Source organism: Lepidochelys kempii, chromosome 9 (assembly GCF_965140265.1).
Source record: "Lepidochelys kempii isolate rLepKem1 chromosome 9, rLepKem1.hap2, whole genome shotgun sequence".
NCBI lineage: Eukaryota > Metazoa > Chordata > Testudines > Cheloniidae > Lepidochelys > Lepidochelys kempii.
Genome location: NC_133264.1, coordinates 98030622 through 98044941, shown reverse-complemented (window position 1 = coordinate 98044941; position 14320 = coordinate 98030622). Strand labels below are relative to the sequence as shown.

The 14320-nt window shown below is 42.1% G+C and overlaps 1 protein-coding gene across 3 annotated transcripts in view; it reads left to right on the top strand.

Moving 5' to 3' along the window:
• The window catches only part of SLC9A6 (solute carrier family 9 member A6), a 35395-nt gene that overhangs the window by 15964 nt on the left and 5111 nt on the right, over nucleotides 1-14320 (top strand). For all 3 annotated transcript variants that reach the window (XM_073358470.1, XM_073358471.1, XM_073358472.1), the window contains exons 6-13: nucleotides 1783-1888; nucleotides 6646-6787; nucleotides 7678-7783; nucleotides 8192-8280; nucleotides 8464-8577; nucleotides 10322-10433; nucleotides 11054-11207; nucleotides 13133-13163. In XM_073358470.1, coding sequence (XP_073214571.1) covers nucleotides 1783-1888; nucleotides 6646-6787; nucleotides 7678-7783; nucleotides 8192-8280; nucleotides 8464-8577; nucleotides 10322-10433; nucleotides 11054-11207; nucleotides 13133-13163 — 854 coding nt within the window. The remainder of the gene's footprint in view (nucleotides 1-1782; nucleotides 1889-6645; nucleotides 6788-7677; nucleotides 7784-8191; nucleotides 8281-8463; nucleotides 8578-10321; nucleotides 10434-11053; nucleotides 11208-13132; nucleotides 13164-14320) is intronic.

Sequence of the window (14320 nt, the reverse complement as noted above, 5' to 3'; positions counted from 1 at the left end):
CTGTGTCAACGCAGCCTTGTCGCTAAAAGCTGCGTGGTGTAGACGAGCCCTCAGTGCGGGTAGACAGACATTCGTTGGCTGTGCTTTAGTGCTCGACACTAAACATAGCAATGTGGCCACTGCGGCACAGGTGGGCTTATTCGGGGGGGCAGGTGGGGTTGCATTCAGGTATGTAGCCTGTGCTGTTCTGGCCGTGCTGCTCTTTTTAGCAAGCCAGCTGGAGCTCATGTCTACCTGTGCTGAGAAGCACCCTCCAAGATGTCATGTAGACATACCTGCGTAGACCTGTTTAAAAGCTGATATTGACACCCTGTGTTGTACAGACTGGGCAGATTTTGTGCATGTGCAATGCTTGTGTCTTTTTCTCAATCTGGACAATAAAATGAATGCCAATGGTCATTCTTGCCAGATGGCGTTTGATTCCTACTTCTGCATCTCACCCATCAATTACTTTCCTTTTAAAAAAAATAAAACAAAAAAAACCACCGCGGCATCCTAAAATAATAGTCCAAAACATAACCTTTTAGTATAGAGTAACTGCATTGTTTTGGATCGTTACTGTACAGTAGCGTAGTATTTTTCAATTTACTGTAAAAGTTGTGCCTGTACACTTAATACAGTCAAGTGACACTGACAGTTACCCCTTCGTAGAACACTTTAAAATAGGAACTCAAATCCTTTCCCAGCTTCTCCCAGTGTCTTTTGTGTTGTCCGTTTGTTGAGACTGTTAATTCTTCTGGCCAGGAATTGTCTGTTCTGTGTCTTCTGCAGCGCCAAGCACACCGTCAGTGCTTAACAAATGATTCTCTTTATGGCCCCCATTCAGGAAAGCAGTTAAGCACGTGCTTATTTCCAACTGACTTCAGTGGGACTTAAACACATGTTTAAAATGAAGTATCTGCATTAGCAGCTTTCTGGAATGGGCATGTTTTCTTGAACCGACCTGCTTTTGGTCATTGGGTCCTCTGCTGCTTCAGCCTGCATAAAATATTACGTGGATTTTAATCTCATGTCAATCAATGAATGCCTTTGTTTATGTGTAAGTGGGTTAAAGCCCCTTAAATATGCATATCTGAGTTTCTTGCCTTTCATATGGTAATTGTTTTAAAAGGGCTTTTAGAGCAATCACATTGCATTAGTCCAAGCCCATGTGAGAAATGCCTCCGTGTGACTTTGTGTGACACAAGAGCAAGGATTGCTGTGTATTACATCTTGCTTATTCTAGACATTCTTATGATTCTCATGAAACTGACCGTAAAACTTGGTGCATTTTCATTACCAACTTGGAGTCAAACAGTTGCAGAAACAATAGATCAAATTCCAATCTCTATTATACTGCTGGAAAACCAGAGTAACTGAAGGCAGAATTTGGCCCATTGTTTTGTTGTTTCCAAAATTCTAACACGTACTGGCGCTTTCCTTGATGTTGGTTCATATTGATATTAACCAGCACTTCTAGGATCTTTTGATAAAATCAGGACTACTCCGAGGTTAAGGTCGAATTAAAAAAGGCCTCCAACAGGGGATAACTCTGCGTTATACAGGGGAGAAACAGATCCTTGTTCTGTATGTAAAAAATAACATAAACTGTAAAAAACACAAAGCTAAGGAGGCACAGGGCAGAGTAGCAAAGACTGCATGAAGCATTGCTACACTGAAAAGCAGACTAGTAAAATGTGAAGGAAGGCAGAATTCTAGAAAGGCCAAGTTTGCTTTAATATATATCTACATAAAGGAAGTAATGGCACCTTTTAAATGTCTCTCTATTTTTCTATTTGTCAGTGACTGTTCTTGCCATATTCCATGAGCTTCAGGTTGATGTTGAGCTGTATGCCCTTCTCTTTGGCGAAAGCGTCCTCAATGATGCCGTTGCCATAGTGCTGTCTTCGTAAGTGTGTTCTGTTTTTTTAATTGTTATGTATGTCACATGTGAGACTTTAAAAATCACCTGGTCTTGCATCAGAGAAAATAGAAATATCAATATTTATAATAATCAGAATTCATTACTAATCCTCCTAATACAATCCTCTCTATTAATCACCCTCTAATTAGCCTCACAATGAAAGACTGCTGCTGGGAATTGAAAGCAACACTGAGGCCATAATTACAGCTATTACAGTGCATGTTTTGGGGGTTTTTTTGCCTATTGAGTGAGTCAATAGGAAATCTTAACACCCACCTGTAATGTGAAAAAGGAACAACACGTCTGCTCTTTTGCTGCGGGATCCTGCTAATGCCACTTACCGGTGAGATCACTCTCAAATAATTCTCCACCCACACACACTTGCTTTTCCTCTAGTGGAAATATTTGGGAAAGCAGTTGCTTCCTTTCACCTTCCACCTGCGATTGCATTGAGAAGAAGACAGTCGTTGCAACTGTAGTTAATATCTGGACCGAGAGCACCAGTGCCAGAAATTCAGTGTCTCCCTAAATCAAGTGGATGCTTTCAAACTTTTCTGCATCTGTAACATAGTTTTCCTGCATATTCATTGTGTTTGTTGTCATGGAAGTTTTGTTTTGAAATACAGTATTTGTGATCATGGCAGATTCTTTTATGGTTAAGATTAATGCAGAAAATAATTTAGATCTTCTGAAATATTTGAGAACCCAGATTTGATAATTGTTCACATTTTAATTACAGTTTGTGGACCAACCCTGCACCTCATATCTGAGCAGTACTTACTAATTTGAATAGCCCATTGACATCGCTACGACTATTTGTATTAATCTCTCTTTGTTTTTATATTGGGTCCATCACCAGGGTATGTAAGTGTTGCATGATCCAGCCATGTGTAAGATGTGTCCCAACATAAAACTGAACATGAAAGGTGTGTGTTGCAAGGTTCTGGGTGAGAGTAGGTGGATATGTTGCACGTCACGATGAAATTCAGGGCTGGTCTACACACCCACTTGCCTATGTGAACCTAAATAACTAAATCAATTGTAATTCATCCCTTCGGTTGCAAGTTCTGTGTGTGGAGACTCATATCTCAGATTATGAGCATCCTCTTCTGATTAAATTAAATTGAAATAAAACAGTTTTATTCAGAAATCAGAGCATTCACTTGTACAACTTGCACCAGAATAAAAATGGTGTGAGCTACAACCCATTGCGTTATTTTGGTGCAAGTTTGTGTGTAGCCCTCCCCTTGAAATGGGGAGGAGTGACAAAGGTAGGAGTGTTTTAAGTGACCTAATACACATCCCCTTAGCAATAGTCCTGTAACCACGCTTAACAGATAGAAACACACTTTTAAAAATATACCGTAGGGTTGTAAGTATAGAGTGCATTACTGTAACTAGTTGATTACATTGGAGACCTAAATATATAATCTACAAGGATTTCTCTTTATGTAGATTTGATTCATACCAGTTGCTCAGAGCGTACTGACCAGGGTTACCTACCTTTATTAAGTTAGCTACAGAAATCTCTTCCTTGACACAGAAAAATGAACTAATTTTTAAGTGCAACAGGAGAGTCAACTCTCAGTCTTGCTTGTTGTTGGAGATAATTACTGTGCTAGGAGTCCAAAGCGCTGATTTGTTGTCTCCCTTTACTGGGGTAGTTTCTGAATATTTAACAAAAAAAAAAAAAAGGCAAGACTTTGGAGACTGCTTAGGTGAAATTTGGGATTTGCACGTAGGCTTAGATCCTGCCTGCCCCAGCATCTCCAGGACAGCTTTCCCCCTCTGAGGGTTTGTCTATACTACAAGTGCTACCGTGGTACAGCTACAATGCTGCAGTTGTGCTGCTGTAGCATAGTGTGGATGCTTCCTACAGCGATGGAAGGGGTTGTCCCATTGCTGTAATTAATCCAGCTCTCTGAGAGGCACTAGCTAGCTGTGGACGGAAGAATTCTTTAGTCAACTTAGCAGCTTCTACACTGGGGGTTTGGTTGGCTTAAGTTTGTCACTCAGGAGTGTGACTTTTCCAGACCCCTGAGTGATGTAGCTCGGTCGACCAAAGTTGAAGTGTAGTAAAACCATTTCCAATCTCCCCTCAGGGGAATGAGTTGAATAATTAGCTGTGTTGTGGTGCGTTTGCATTACCTACTTCGATTTCAGTCATTTCTTGCATGAAAGGTGCTTTGTAAAAGCAAATTCTATTCTGCTCTCACTTTCCTATTATCAGCAGCCACTGAAGTTAGACGTTTTAAAATCATCCAGTCTGCATACCTTGCATCCAGGTGTTTTGAAAGAGCCAATGAAGAAGCTCTCAGACCATTAATACTCATTTTCAATAAGTCTTGGAGCACAAGGAAGTTCCAAAGGACTAGAAGACAGCTAATGTTGTGCCAATATTTAAAAGGGGTAAACAGGCTGACCTGGGTAATTACAGGCCTGTCAACTGGATATCAATCCCAGGCAAAATAATGGAATGGCTGCTATGGGACTTGATTAATCAAGAATTAAAGGAGAGGGTAATATTGAATGCCAGTCAGCATAGGTTTATGGGTTTTATCTTTTTTTTGATGGGAGTGTAAGTTTGGTCGCTAAAGGTAATAGTGTTGATGTAAGAGAGACTTCTGCACGGCATTTGACTTGGTACTGCACAACATTTTGATTCAGGAACTAGAACACATCACCCATTAATGGATTAAAAACTGGCTAACTGATAGGGCTCAAAATGTAATTGTAAAGGGAAAATCATACCGAGCAGTTGTGTCTGTAGTGCGGTCCCGCAGGGATCAGTTCTTGGCCATACTCCATTTAGCATGCCAATGACTTGGAAGAAGATATAAAATCACTACTGGTAAAGTCTGCAGATAACACAAAGATCGGGAGGTGGTAAATAATGAAGAGGGCAGGTCACTGATACAGAGCGAGCTGGGCACAAGCAAACAATACATGTTTCAGTATACCCAAATGTAAGGTCATATATCTAGGAACAAAGAATGCAGCCCATGCTTACTGAATGAGAGACTGTCCTGGGAAGCAGTGGCTCTGAAAACGATTTGGGTGTCATAGGGGATAATCAGCTGAACATGAGCTCCCAGTGTGATGCTGTGTCCAAAGGGGCTAATGCAGTCCTTGGATGCATAAACAGGGGACATTGAGTAGGAGGAGAGAAGTTATATTATCTCTTTGTTTGGCACTGGTGCAATCACTGCTGGAATACTGTGTGCAGCTATGGTGTTCCCAAATCAAGAGGGATGTTGAAAAATTGGAGAGGGCTCAGAGAAGATCCACAAGAATGATTAAAGGATTGGAGAACACTTTATAGCGAGAGACTTACAGAGCTCAGCCTGCTTAGCTTGTAAAAGAGAAGGTTAAGGCGTGACTTGATCAGTCTATAAGTAACTACAAGGGGAACAAAATTTTGGTAATAGAGGGCTCTTCGGTCTAGCAGAGGAACAAGATCCAATGGCTGGAAGCTGAAACTAGACAAATTCACACTAGAAATGAGCAAATTTTTAACAATGAAAGTAATTAACCACTGGCCCAACGTAGCAGGAGTGGTGATGGATTCTCCAACTCCGGACGTTTTAAAATCAAGACTGGATGTTTTTAAAAAGCGCTGCTTTAGTCCAACCACAGCTATTGGACTTGAAGCAGGAATTAATGCAGGGAAGTCCTATGGCCAATGTTATGCATGAGGTCAGACAAGATACAATCTGGCCTTAAAATCTATGCCTTCAGGGACAGCAAATGACAGTAGGGATAGTATGTTTGACTTGTATGTGCCCATCTCCATGTTGTCTGGGCATCGTAGATAGATGCAGCATCCTGTTAAGTTAAACTTCACACAGTGGGCATCACAAACAGCCCTCCTTCATGTACCCCTCCCATGCCGCCAAACAATTTTAAATGAACTAATAATCATTCACAGCTTAGTGTCCAAAAAGGTGGCTTGCACCAGGATGAGGAGAGTGTCACTAAATTTGGGATATTGCATATCATCAGAAGGAGCAAGTTTCACAGTTGCGAGCCTCCCTGGAAACTTCTCATGGCCAGTCCCCAAAAGTGAACATTTGGGCTTGTTGGTAAATGTGCCTTGGCTGTTCCCAGGTGTCATGGTGCTCTTTAGGGAGATAGGGTCCAAGAGAAGGTGGGTCATAAGGGGCACTATAGTTTAGAATCAGTACCTTGAATTGTACCCAGAACAGATGGGAAACCAGCATAGTTCACAGAGCACAGGTGTAATATGCTCTCACTACCCACTCCAGGAAACAGGTGGGCTGCTACATTCTGGACTATGCTGAAATCCCAGCATGGGCTTCAAGGGTAGCCCCAAGTAGAGCATATTTTAGCAGAGTGGCATGGAAATGGCAAAAGCATGGATGACTGTGGTGAGGGGTCAGTATCCTCATGGAATGGCTCCTGCCTCCTGGCTACACTGCGGGTTACAAACAGTAGAATAAACCTCCTCAAAACCCAATAGAATAGGTGGGTCCAAAAGTACCTGTTACAGTGAGAGCTTGATTTGATTCCTCAAGTTGGTGCGATGTGTGCTGAGAAGTCAGGTGCAGTCACAGCATGGCTTCAACACACTACTTGAAGTCCCCTTTTTGCCTTTTAGCCCATGTTTCTCCATCTTTTCAAGATCGTCATCAGTAGAAGCCATGGCAACAGCCATTAGATTAACATGCAAATCCACACAGCTTTCTTATCCTTCCAAACTAAGAAGTGTTCATTTCTTCCAGTTCAATCGTAGCGTACCAGCCAGCTGGCGACAACAGCCACACGTTCGATGTCACAGCAATGTTTAAGTCCATTGGCATCTTCCTTGGGATATTCAGTGGTTCTTTTGCAATGGGAGCTGCTACAGGAGTAGTCACTGCTTTAATATCCTTTTCACTGGTATTTCAGAAAGTGTATTCCATGCTGTTAGAATGTGTTTCATATAAGCATAAGCCTTTATGATTTTCTGTTCTACTTTAACGAAAGCTACTAAAGCTGTGTGATTAGAGGGAAGCCATGTAATGTTACCAATTGTATAGAACATGGTCTGATTTCCTTACAATGCGCAGTTTCTTTCTACATCACAAACATTATATCATTGGGATAGTTAATATAGACCACTTAATTTTATTTGAAGGAGATTTCAGATATTACCCATTGTTCATAACTTGCAGCTTAGTTGATCTAAGTCCTGCACTTGTTATATAGCTTTACAAAAGATATATTGGGAGTTAAATTCAGTGTGACTTCTTCTGTGAGTCAGGCAAGCAGGATCTGGCCTGATGTATATACCTGGCACAATCAACATTTTAAAGGGAAGATAAATACTTTTGTAGTGATTTTAGGTACGCCTGAAGTATGAATTCCCATGTATATTACCAAGTTGGGGACAGTAAGTCATCAAGAAAGCTTTCTGTAATTCTTTAAATCAAGTTTACGTTACATCTCAATTCTTGGATTGAAGATTATGTGAAGTTAATTATCATAGGACTGATCTAACAGCTATTAAAGTCATTGAATATGCTCCCACTATAACTCAGTGTATAAAAAAGGGAGGGAGGGGACAGAGGGGGGTTATCACCATGTCCTTACTCTGCCACTGCCCTGCTGTTAGTATGGGCTCTCTCTGCTTCTCACCTTGCTTTTGGAAATGTGTTCTGATAGGTTTGGGCTCTACAATAATATAAATGTCTCAGAGTCATTCCTGTTTATTTGTTGCATGTAGTGTAGCTACAATCCGCTGTGTTAATATATTGTCCTTAACAGTCTTCAACGTCACCAAGTTCACCAAACTCCGTGAGTTCCCCTTGCTGGAAACCGGTTTGTTTTTCTTGATGTCTTGGAGCACGTTCTTGCTGGCTGAAGCATGTGGTTTCACAGGTAGGATACAGCGTGTTAGCTGCTACGAATGGATAGGAGAATTAGGGATTCATATAGCTGAGACACACAATAGCACATATGTGTTGAACTACTAAATGGCTTCCCTATGAGCAAATGTATTTATTGCAGCCAGTAATCTCACTCAGCATCAAGTAACTTACACTCCACCACAAAACTTATCATGTAGCCTAGGGGGAAAAAATCTAGTGTTTTTTGTTGTTTTTTTTAAAAATTTAAACAGTGTAAATTTCATGAAACTCTCTTGGGAGAGAAGACTAGAAGAAAGGAATGCAAAAGTTATAATTATTTCAATATTTTAGTGCTGCATAGAAATCAATAAAATATAAATAAGTAGCTCTGTTTCCCATTTTACGTACAAAAGTTTTAATGTGGCGTTGTGCTCCCCAGGTGTGGTAGCAGTGTTGTTCTGTGGAATCACCCAGGCCCATTATACATTCAACAACTTGTCTACAGAGTCTCAGCATAGAACTAAACAGGTAAGAACTGTTCAACCTCTGCGAATACCAAATTCACTTTTCTCTCTCCTTTGCAAGAATTAGTTGGGTTTTCTGAAAGTGCCTGGCTTTTACTAAAAAATCACTGTTATGGACGTATTTTATAGGCAGGAGAGCACCTTTGTCTTATTGCAAGATAACTAACTACGTTTATTTTTTCTTTAGCTGTTTGAGCTTCTGAATTTCTTGGCAGAAAATTTCATCTTCTCCTATATGGGACTCACGTTATTCACCTTCCAGAATCACGACTTCAACCCTACTTTTATAGTGGGAGCCTTTGTATCCTTTGGAGCAACCCAATTTAGTGAGCATTTCAGGCAGGAGTAGGTCAGGGTGTAGTAGGGAGCATTTGGTGCATAGTAACGTGGTTCACACAGCCAGTTAGTGCATAGCATGTGAGTGTGCTGTAGATATGCACCCCAGCTTACTGCACGCTACCTGTCTGCATAGACAAGTCTGTATGCATTTTTGTCTCTGTTGATGATTTTTAAAGATGTCAGTATCTGCTTTTGCCAAACTTTTATGTCTGTTACTTTATTCCATGTCAGTGGATATTATAACCACCTCAGCCTGAAACTCTGCATTGAATTGTAAATGTGCTATTGAGGAACTAAGGGTGATCACGTGTTCCTGTGGTACTAAGCAAAACTAATGGTTTTGCAAGGTGGAACACTTCCAGGTAGAACAAACCATTTACATCCGACTTTCTCTGCTGATCAGGATCGACTGTTAAACTTGGCTAATATCTGAAAAACTCCTCTCAAATCAGCAGCATGAAAGTGTGAGCTGGTGCCTACAAGTAATGCGATAAAGACTTTGCTGTTCTGCATGGGCTAGTGCTAATGCAGACTGGGGACTTGTGCTCAGACAAATAAAAGGGAATCTGGGTGTCTCAGAACAAAGAGTGAGGGTTGTGAGGAGTTCAGTATGGGAATGTAGGGAAACCAGTACAGCCTTGTAAAATTGTGTTCTCCCGTTTGCCTGGGTTGAGTCACTTATTTTTGATGGACGAATAAAATATCGTTAGCTTTTTCTTTGTCAGGGTTGGAGAATAGATACTGTGGCAAGTGTGGTAAATGGTCATGATTTTTTGCAAGGCTGTGCTAATGTGCCAAGGGGATGGAGAGCAAAGTCCTGTCTGGGGAAATAGACAAGAGTAGTATATTGTGCACCTGCAGTGGAAACTGGCTTAGGGAACGGGGACTTTCATGAGCAATATGATGCAAATGTGTCTCATGCAATTCATGACATTCGGGAAAGAAAATAAAGGCTGGAAGGATTTTTGCAAGTTATTGTAGGCAGAATTGGAACCTGGCTTCAAGGTTATTGTTACCGTGGGGGACATCCGTATTAAAAGATACAGTTTAAAAGGGAAAGGCAAAAATGTGAAGGGGTTGGATCTCCAAGGCTGTGGAAACTGTGAGAGTATTCCCTGTTAACTGGACTCTTACAGCTTTTATTTCACGGGATGATCTGTAGGGACTGTGTCTTCTGTAGAGCATGTGTCCTTCAAACTCGAACAAAGCTTGGAAATCTGGTACCCTTGGGAGTGTGACTTGAGCAGAGGGATGGACGTAGCTGGGATACCTTGAACTCCAGAAAGGTCCCTGAGGATGATAAAGTTGCTAGTTGACACACATGCAGCTAATAGTTTTTGAGGTTGAACATGAGCTGGAGAGGAGGGAGTGGAATGGAGAACTTGTGATTTTCCCCCCCCCCCCTCTTCCCTGCTACGTAATTTGCCCTGTATTCTTTGTCTTGTTTCTTCTGTTTATACTTGTCTCTTTATGATTATCTTGAACTGCAGTTCTGGATTCTGCTTAGATAAGATCGTAGTTTGCCCCTCACCAGGATATCAGTGCACCTGAAGCTGGGTTACTATCCATTAATTGCAATGGATGGGACACTCTTCAAGTTTCTTAAGAATCCTTGTGTACAATAGAAATTGACTTTGAATGCAGATGTAGGGTATAGTGGGAAATGAACTGAAGAAAAAATATCCTTAATGTGTGTACGAATGTAGCTTGCCATCTTCCTGGGAAGAGCTGCTAATATATATCCCTTGTCCTTTTTACTTAATTTGGGAAGAAGAAACAAGATTGGAACAAATCTCCAGCACATGATGATGTTTGCCGGTATGTTACCCCTGTCCCTGTGTCTCTTCCCTGCCACTCCCTCTCATGAATGCACGAGTAACCACCCTGTTGAACAGCCTGAAACACCCTTCCTCCAACTTTAAACTCATCTGGGCTACATGTGAAACCAGGGCCTCACCTCAGATATCCACATCCTAGCTAGTTAGTATAAATGTGTCCGTTTTGAGTGCAGTTCTTCTCTGTGACATACAAAATGGTATAGCGCTTAAGGGGTCAGGATACATTCTTAGCTCTGCCATGGACCAGCTGTGACCTCAGGCAAAATACTTAACCTCTCACTGCTTGTTTTCCTCATCTTTAAAATGGGGATTGTAATGCCAGCTTCACTCAACTCATCAGGGCACTTTGAGATCCTCCAGTGGCTGGTGCTCTAGAATGCAAAAGATGATGAGAACTTGATTGCAGCCAAGAGTAACCTGGCAGGCAGAATGGGCATGGTTAGTCTAGGGAGAGGATTGTAGGATGCCAATGGTACGCATCTTAGATTAAATAAGCCCCTGTTTAGGAATTGTAGAAACCTGGAGATGGACAGTGGGAACCATCATGGGCTGCAGATTTCATGAGGCTACTGGAGTTCACCTCTTTGCCTTTCCTCTCAGGATTGCGAGGCGCCATGGCTTTTGCCCTGGCCATTCGAGACACTGCCACCTATGCTAGACAGATGATGTTCAGCACAACGCTCCTCATTGTGTTTTTCACCGTCTGGGTTTTTGGCGGTGGGACTACAGCCATGTTATCTTGCCTGCATATCAGGTGAGTGAGACCTTTGTCCCCCCTCCTCTCTTTTCCTAGAATGCAGTGACCCCCTTGGAATCCTGTGCAGTATTATTCTAGCAGGACTCAGTATTATTTGGTTCCTTCCAAGGTGCAAGTCTCTGTGATTTCCCCACTCTGGAATCTCACGGTTGGGCCTTAGAGCTGAAACAGTCGTCACTTCTAATCCCCTTATCCCATTATGGCAATCTGACATCTGTTTCTATGGAGGCAACCACCTTCAGCTGTGGACTTTAAGCTGTCTGCTGGCTGATACTCAGCAGTAAGTGCTGCTTAAGCATCGGGATCCTATAGCCTGTAAGAGTTTTTCACAGGTGTGGAGGATAGGGAGATCAAAGAAACCCACCTCCTTTTTTTCCTCTCTACCACTGTTCTCCCAAACATGCAGAATTTAGGATTTTTAAGGAGGGTAGATGCTTCCTTTTGTGATGCCCTGTATATGCACACACACCTTCTTGTGTCCGATGGCTTCTGCATCAAGTGATGACACCAGAAATGTTTGGGTGCATTGAATATACACGCTGGGTGCCTCCCAGCAGAGCCACCAAACCAAAAGGCATGGGTGTGCAGAGGAGTCAACCTTTGGAGAACTGCCATTCATTTTACTGGGAGTCTGAAAATGTTCCAGCCCTTTCAAATGAGAATACAAAAAACTGAATAAAGCCTAGAATCCTGTTTTTTTTTTTGCCTGGAAGTAAAAAAAAAAAAAAAAAAGGCAGTTCAATCTTTGCATGTTCTCTTATGCTTGTATGGAAGACTGCTTTGTTATACAGGTGAAATGAATCCTCTTCACCACTGGGTGTTGCTGTAGATGGATACTGTGGTAACTGGCAAATATTCAGTAGCAAAGTAGAAACAGTAGGTAACTTGGGTTCTGAAATAAGATGTTCCTGATGGTGGTTACCCTTGGGCATTAGTGCACAGGTTCATTTTCGTAAACCCTGCCCACAACTAAGGCCAGTCCAGGTGGAGTCATCAAAACACCTCAGTCACTTTATCTTGGGCATCTACCATGTTTCCTCCCCCACCCACCACTGGATGAAATACTAGAAGAACTACACCGCCAGAGTTTTTCAAAGGAGCCAAAGATACACTTGCAAAAGGCAGAGTGGCTTCTGCAGCTAGTGTTCCTGTGAGGGATGGCCAGCCAGTGTCAGTAACACTCTGGGGAGAGCATGCTTCACCCTCCCCTTCCAATGCTCCTCTGCTGAGTCCCACCCCTTGTGAGAGCAAAAAACAGGCGTGGTACGTTGGACAGCTTTTTCTAGGATCATATTCATGATTACTGACACCCCCACATAGTTCTGTGTGTTGTAACTGTGGCCTCTGAATGCATTTACTTGTACTCAGACAGCGCTATTAGCACACTTGTGGGGAGAGAGGGCTGAATTTTGAATATTGCGAGTGAGGTGTGTTAGCATGCTCTGGAACCGTGCTCAGTACATGCACATCAGACCCGTTTCCTCGCACAGCTCTGGTGCCAGTTCAGGAAAACATTTAAACACATGGTACAGCTAGATAGTCTTCAGTGGGACTTAAGCATGTGCTTAAAATTAAGCAGGTGCTTTAAGTGCCATTCGGAATAGGGACATTGATGGACATCAGCCCTGAGCTGCTGTGATTGGTGCTAATCCATTTCTGGGGACGGGGGGGCTGAACAGTGTGTGGAAGCTGGAAATTCTGAGATAGGCTTGTGATGCGGATAAACGTTTGTCCATTATGGGCAGTCTCTCTCATATGACTGGAGCCAAATCTGACCCTACCCCTCTGATAGGAAAAGCTGATAAATGAGCTTAACCTGCTATGGATCCAAACCTAAAAGAGAGCGCCTCCAAAGACTGTCACACATGTCTGTGGGATTGTTTGTGTTCACGCTAACCATTTCCTTTTGTTCTCCTCCACAGGGTCGGTGTAGATTCAGATCAAGAACACTTGGTAAATATTGTTCCTTAACTGCTTTCACATGAACCTTTATCTAGGGACGTGCACCACATGTCAGGTAGCAGAAGGTTGCATAGAACCATATGAATGGTTTACATGTATATCCACGTGCTCTTTTTTTCTTCCACTCCAGCCCTGGGGTAGGTGGAGGTTTTTAGTGCCATTCGGTGAAGATGTGAAAGAAGGGACATGTCTAAACCTGAAAGAAGGTAGTGGGAAAAGCATCACAACACTCTGTATATTATCACTTCCATCTGTTCCCTGGTACAATCCCTCTCTCCCCGTGCTGAAAAAAACCCTTTTCTAAACTTAAGCATGGGAGCCAAAAAGCCTTTACACATTTTAATTTGATTTTCAAGACATGCTATATATAGGGTGCCCTAAAGTTGGAGTGTGACTGGGTTTTAAGACCAGAACCCTAATTTTCCTGCTTCTGAGGTGTTTGATCTTTAATAATACTTAAACCCTTCCTCTTCTTTATCCCAGCATGTAACGCTTTCCAGCAGTTTCCTTTGATGCTATCTTCTTTTCTGTGCCTGCTGGGCTATTCTTAATCCTTGGGTTGTCACGCACTGCTGTTTGTTCGCACCTCTGTTGCCTTGCTGCATTTGTTTATTTTGTAAAACAGGAAGTACTTACAGCTCTAAGACGAAGACTCATGCAGTGCCCAATCAGAGTTATTAAAGTGTGCTCTGATAAAATAGCATGTAACTGTTCTCCTTGTAGGTGTGACACCTGCACCATTAAGGCCTGAGCTGCTCTGTATTTGGAGTTCTCACTGAAATCACTGGGGTTCTGCTTGTGAGGATCCCATGCATAATAAGATCTGTAGGGGGGTACTCTGCTCTCTGTGATTACTAAGATACTGTTAGGAGGAGCCCAGACCCATCAGTCTGCAAGCCAAACTTCTTTGAAATATTTGATTGAAGGAAAAAAATCTGAATGCCATAAGCCACCCATTTCTAAACTGGAGGAGTTTGAGATATTGTTCAAGTAGCAAAAACAGTGAATCCATGTGAAGCATCTGCATATAAAAACCTCTTCTTTAAGAAATGATGTCATTTGAGTAGCAAATACTGCAGTGGATTAGACTTGTTCTGTGTTCAGCTTCTTGATTTTTCAAAAGTAGCACACTGCACTGGTGGGCATTA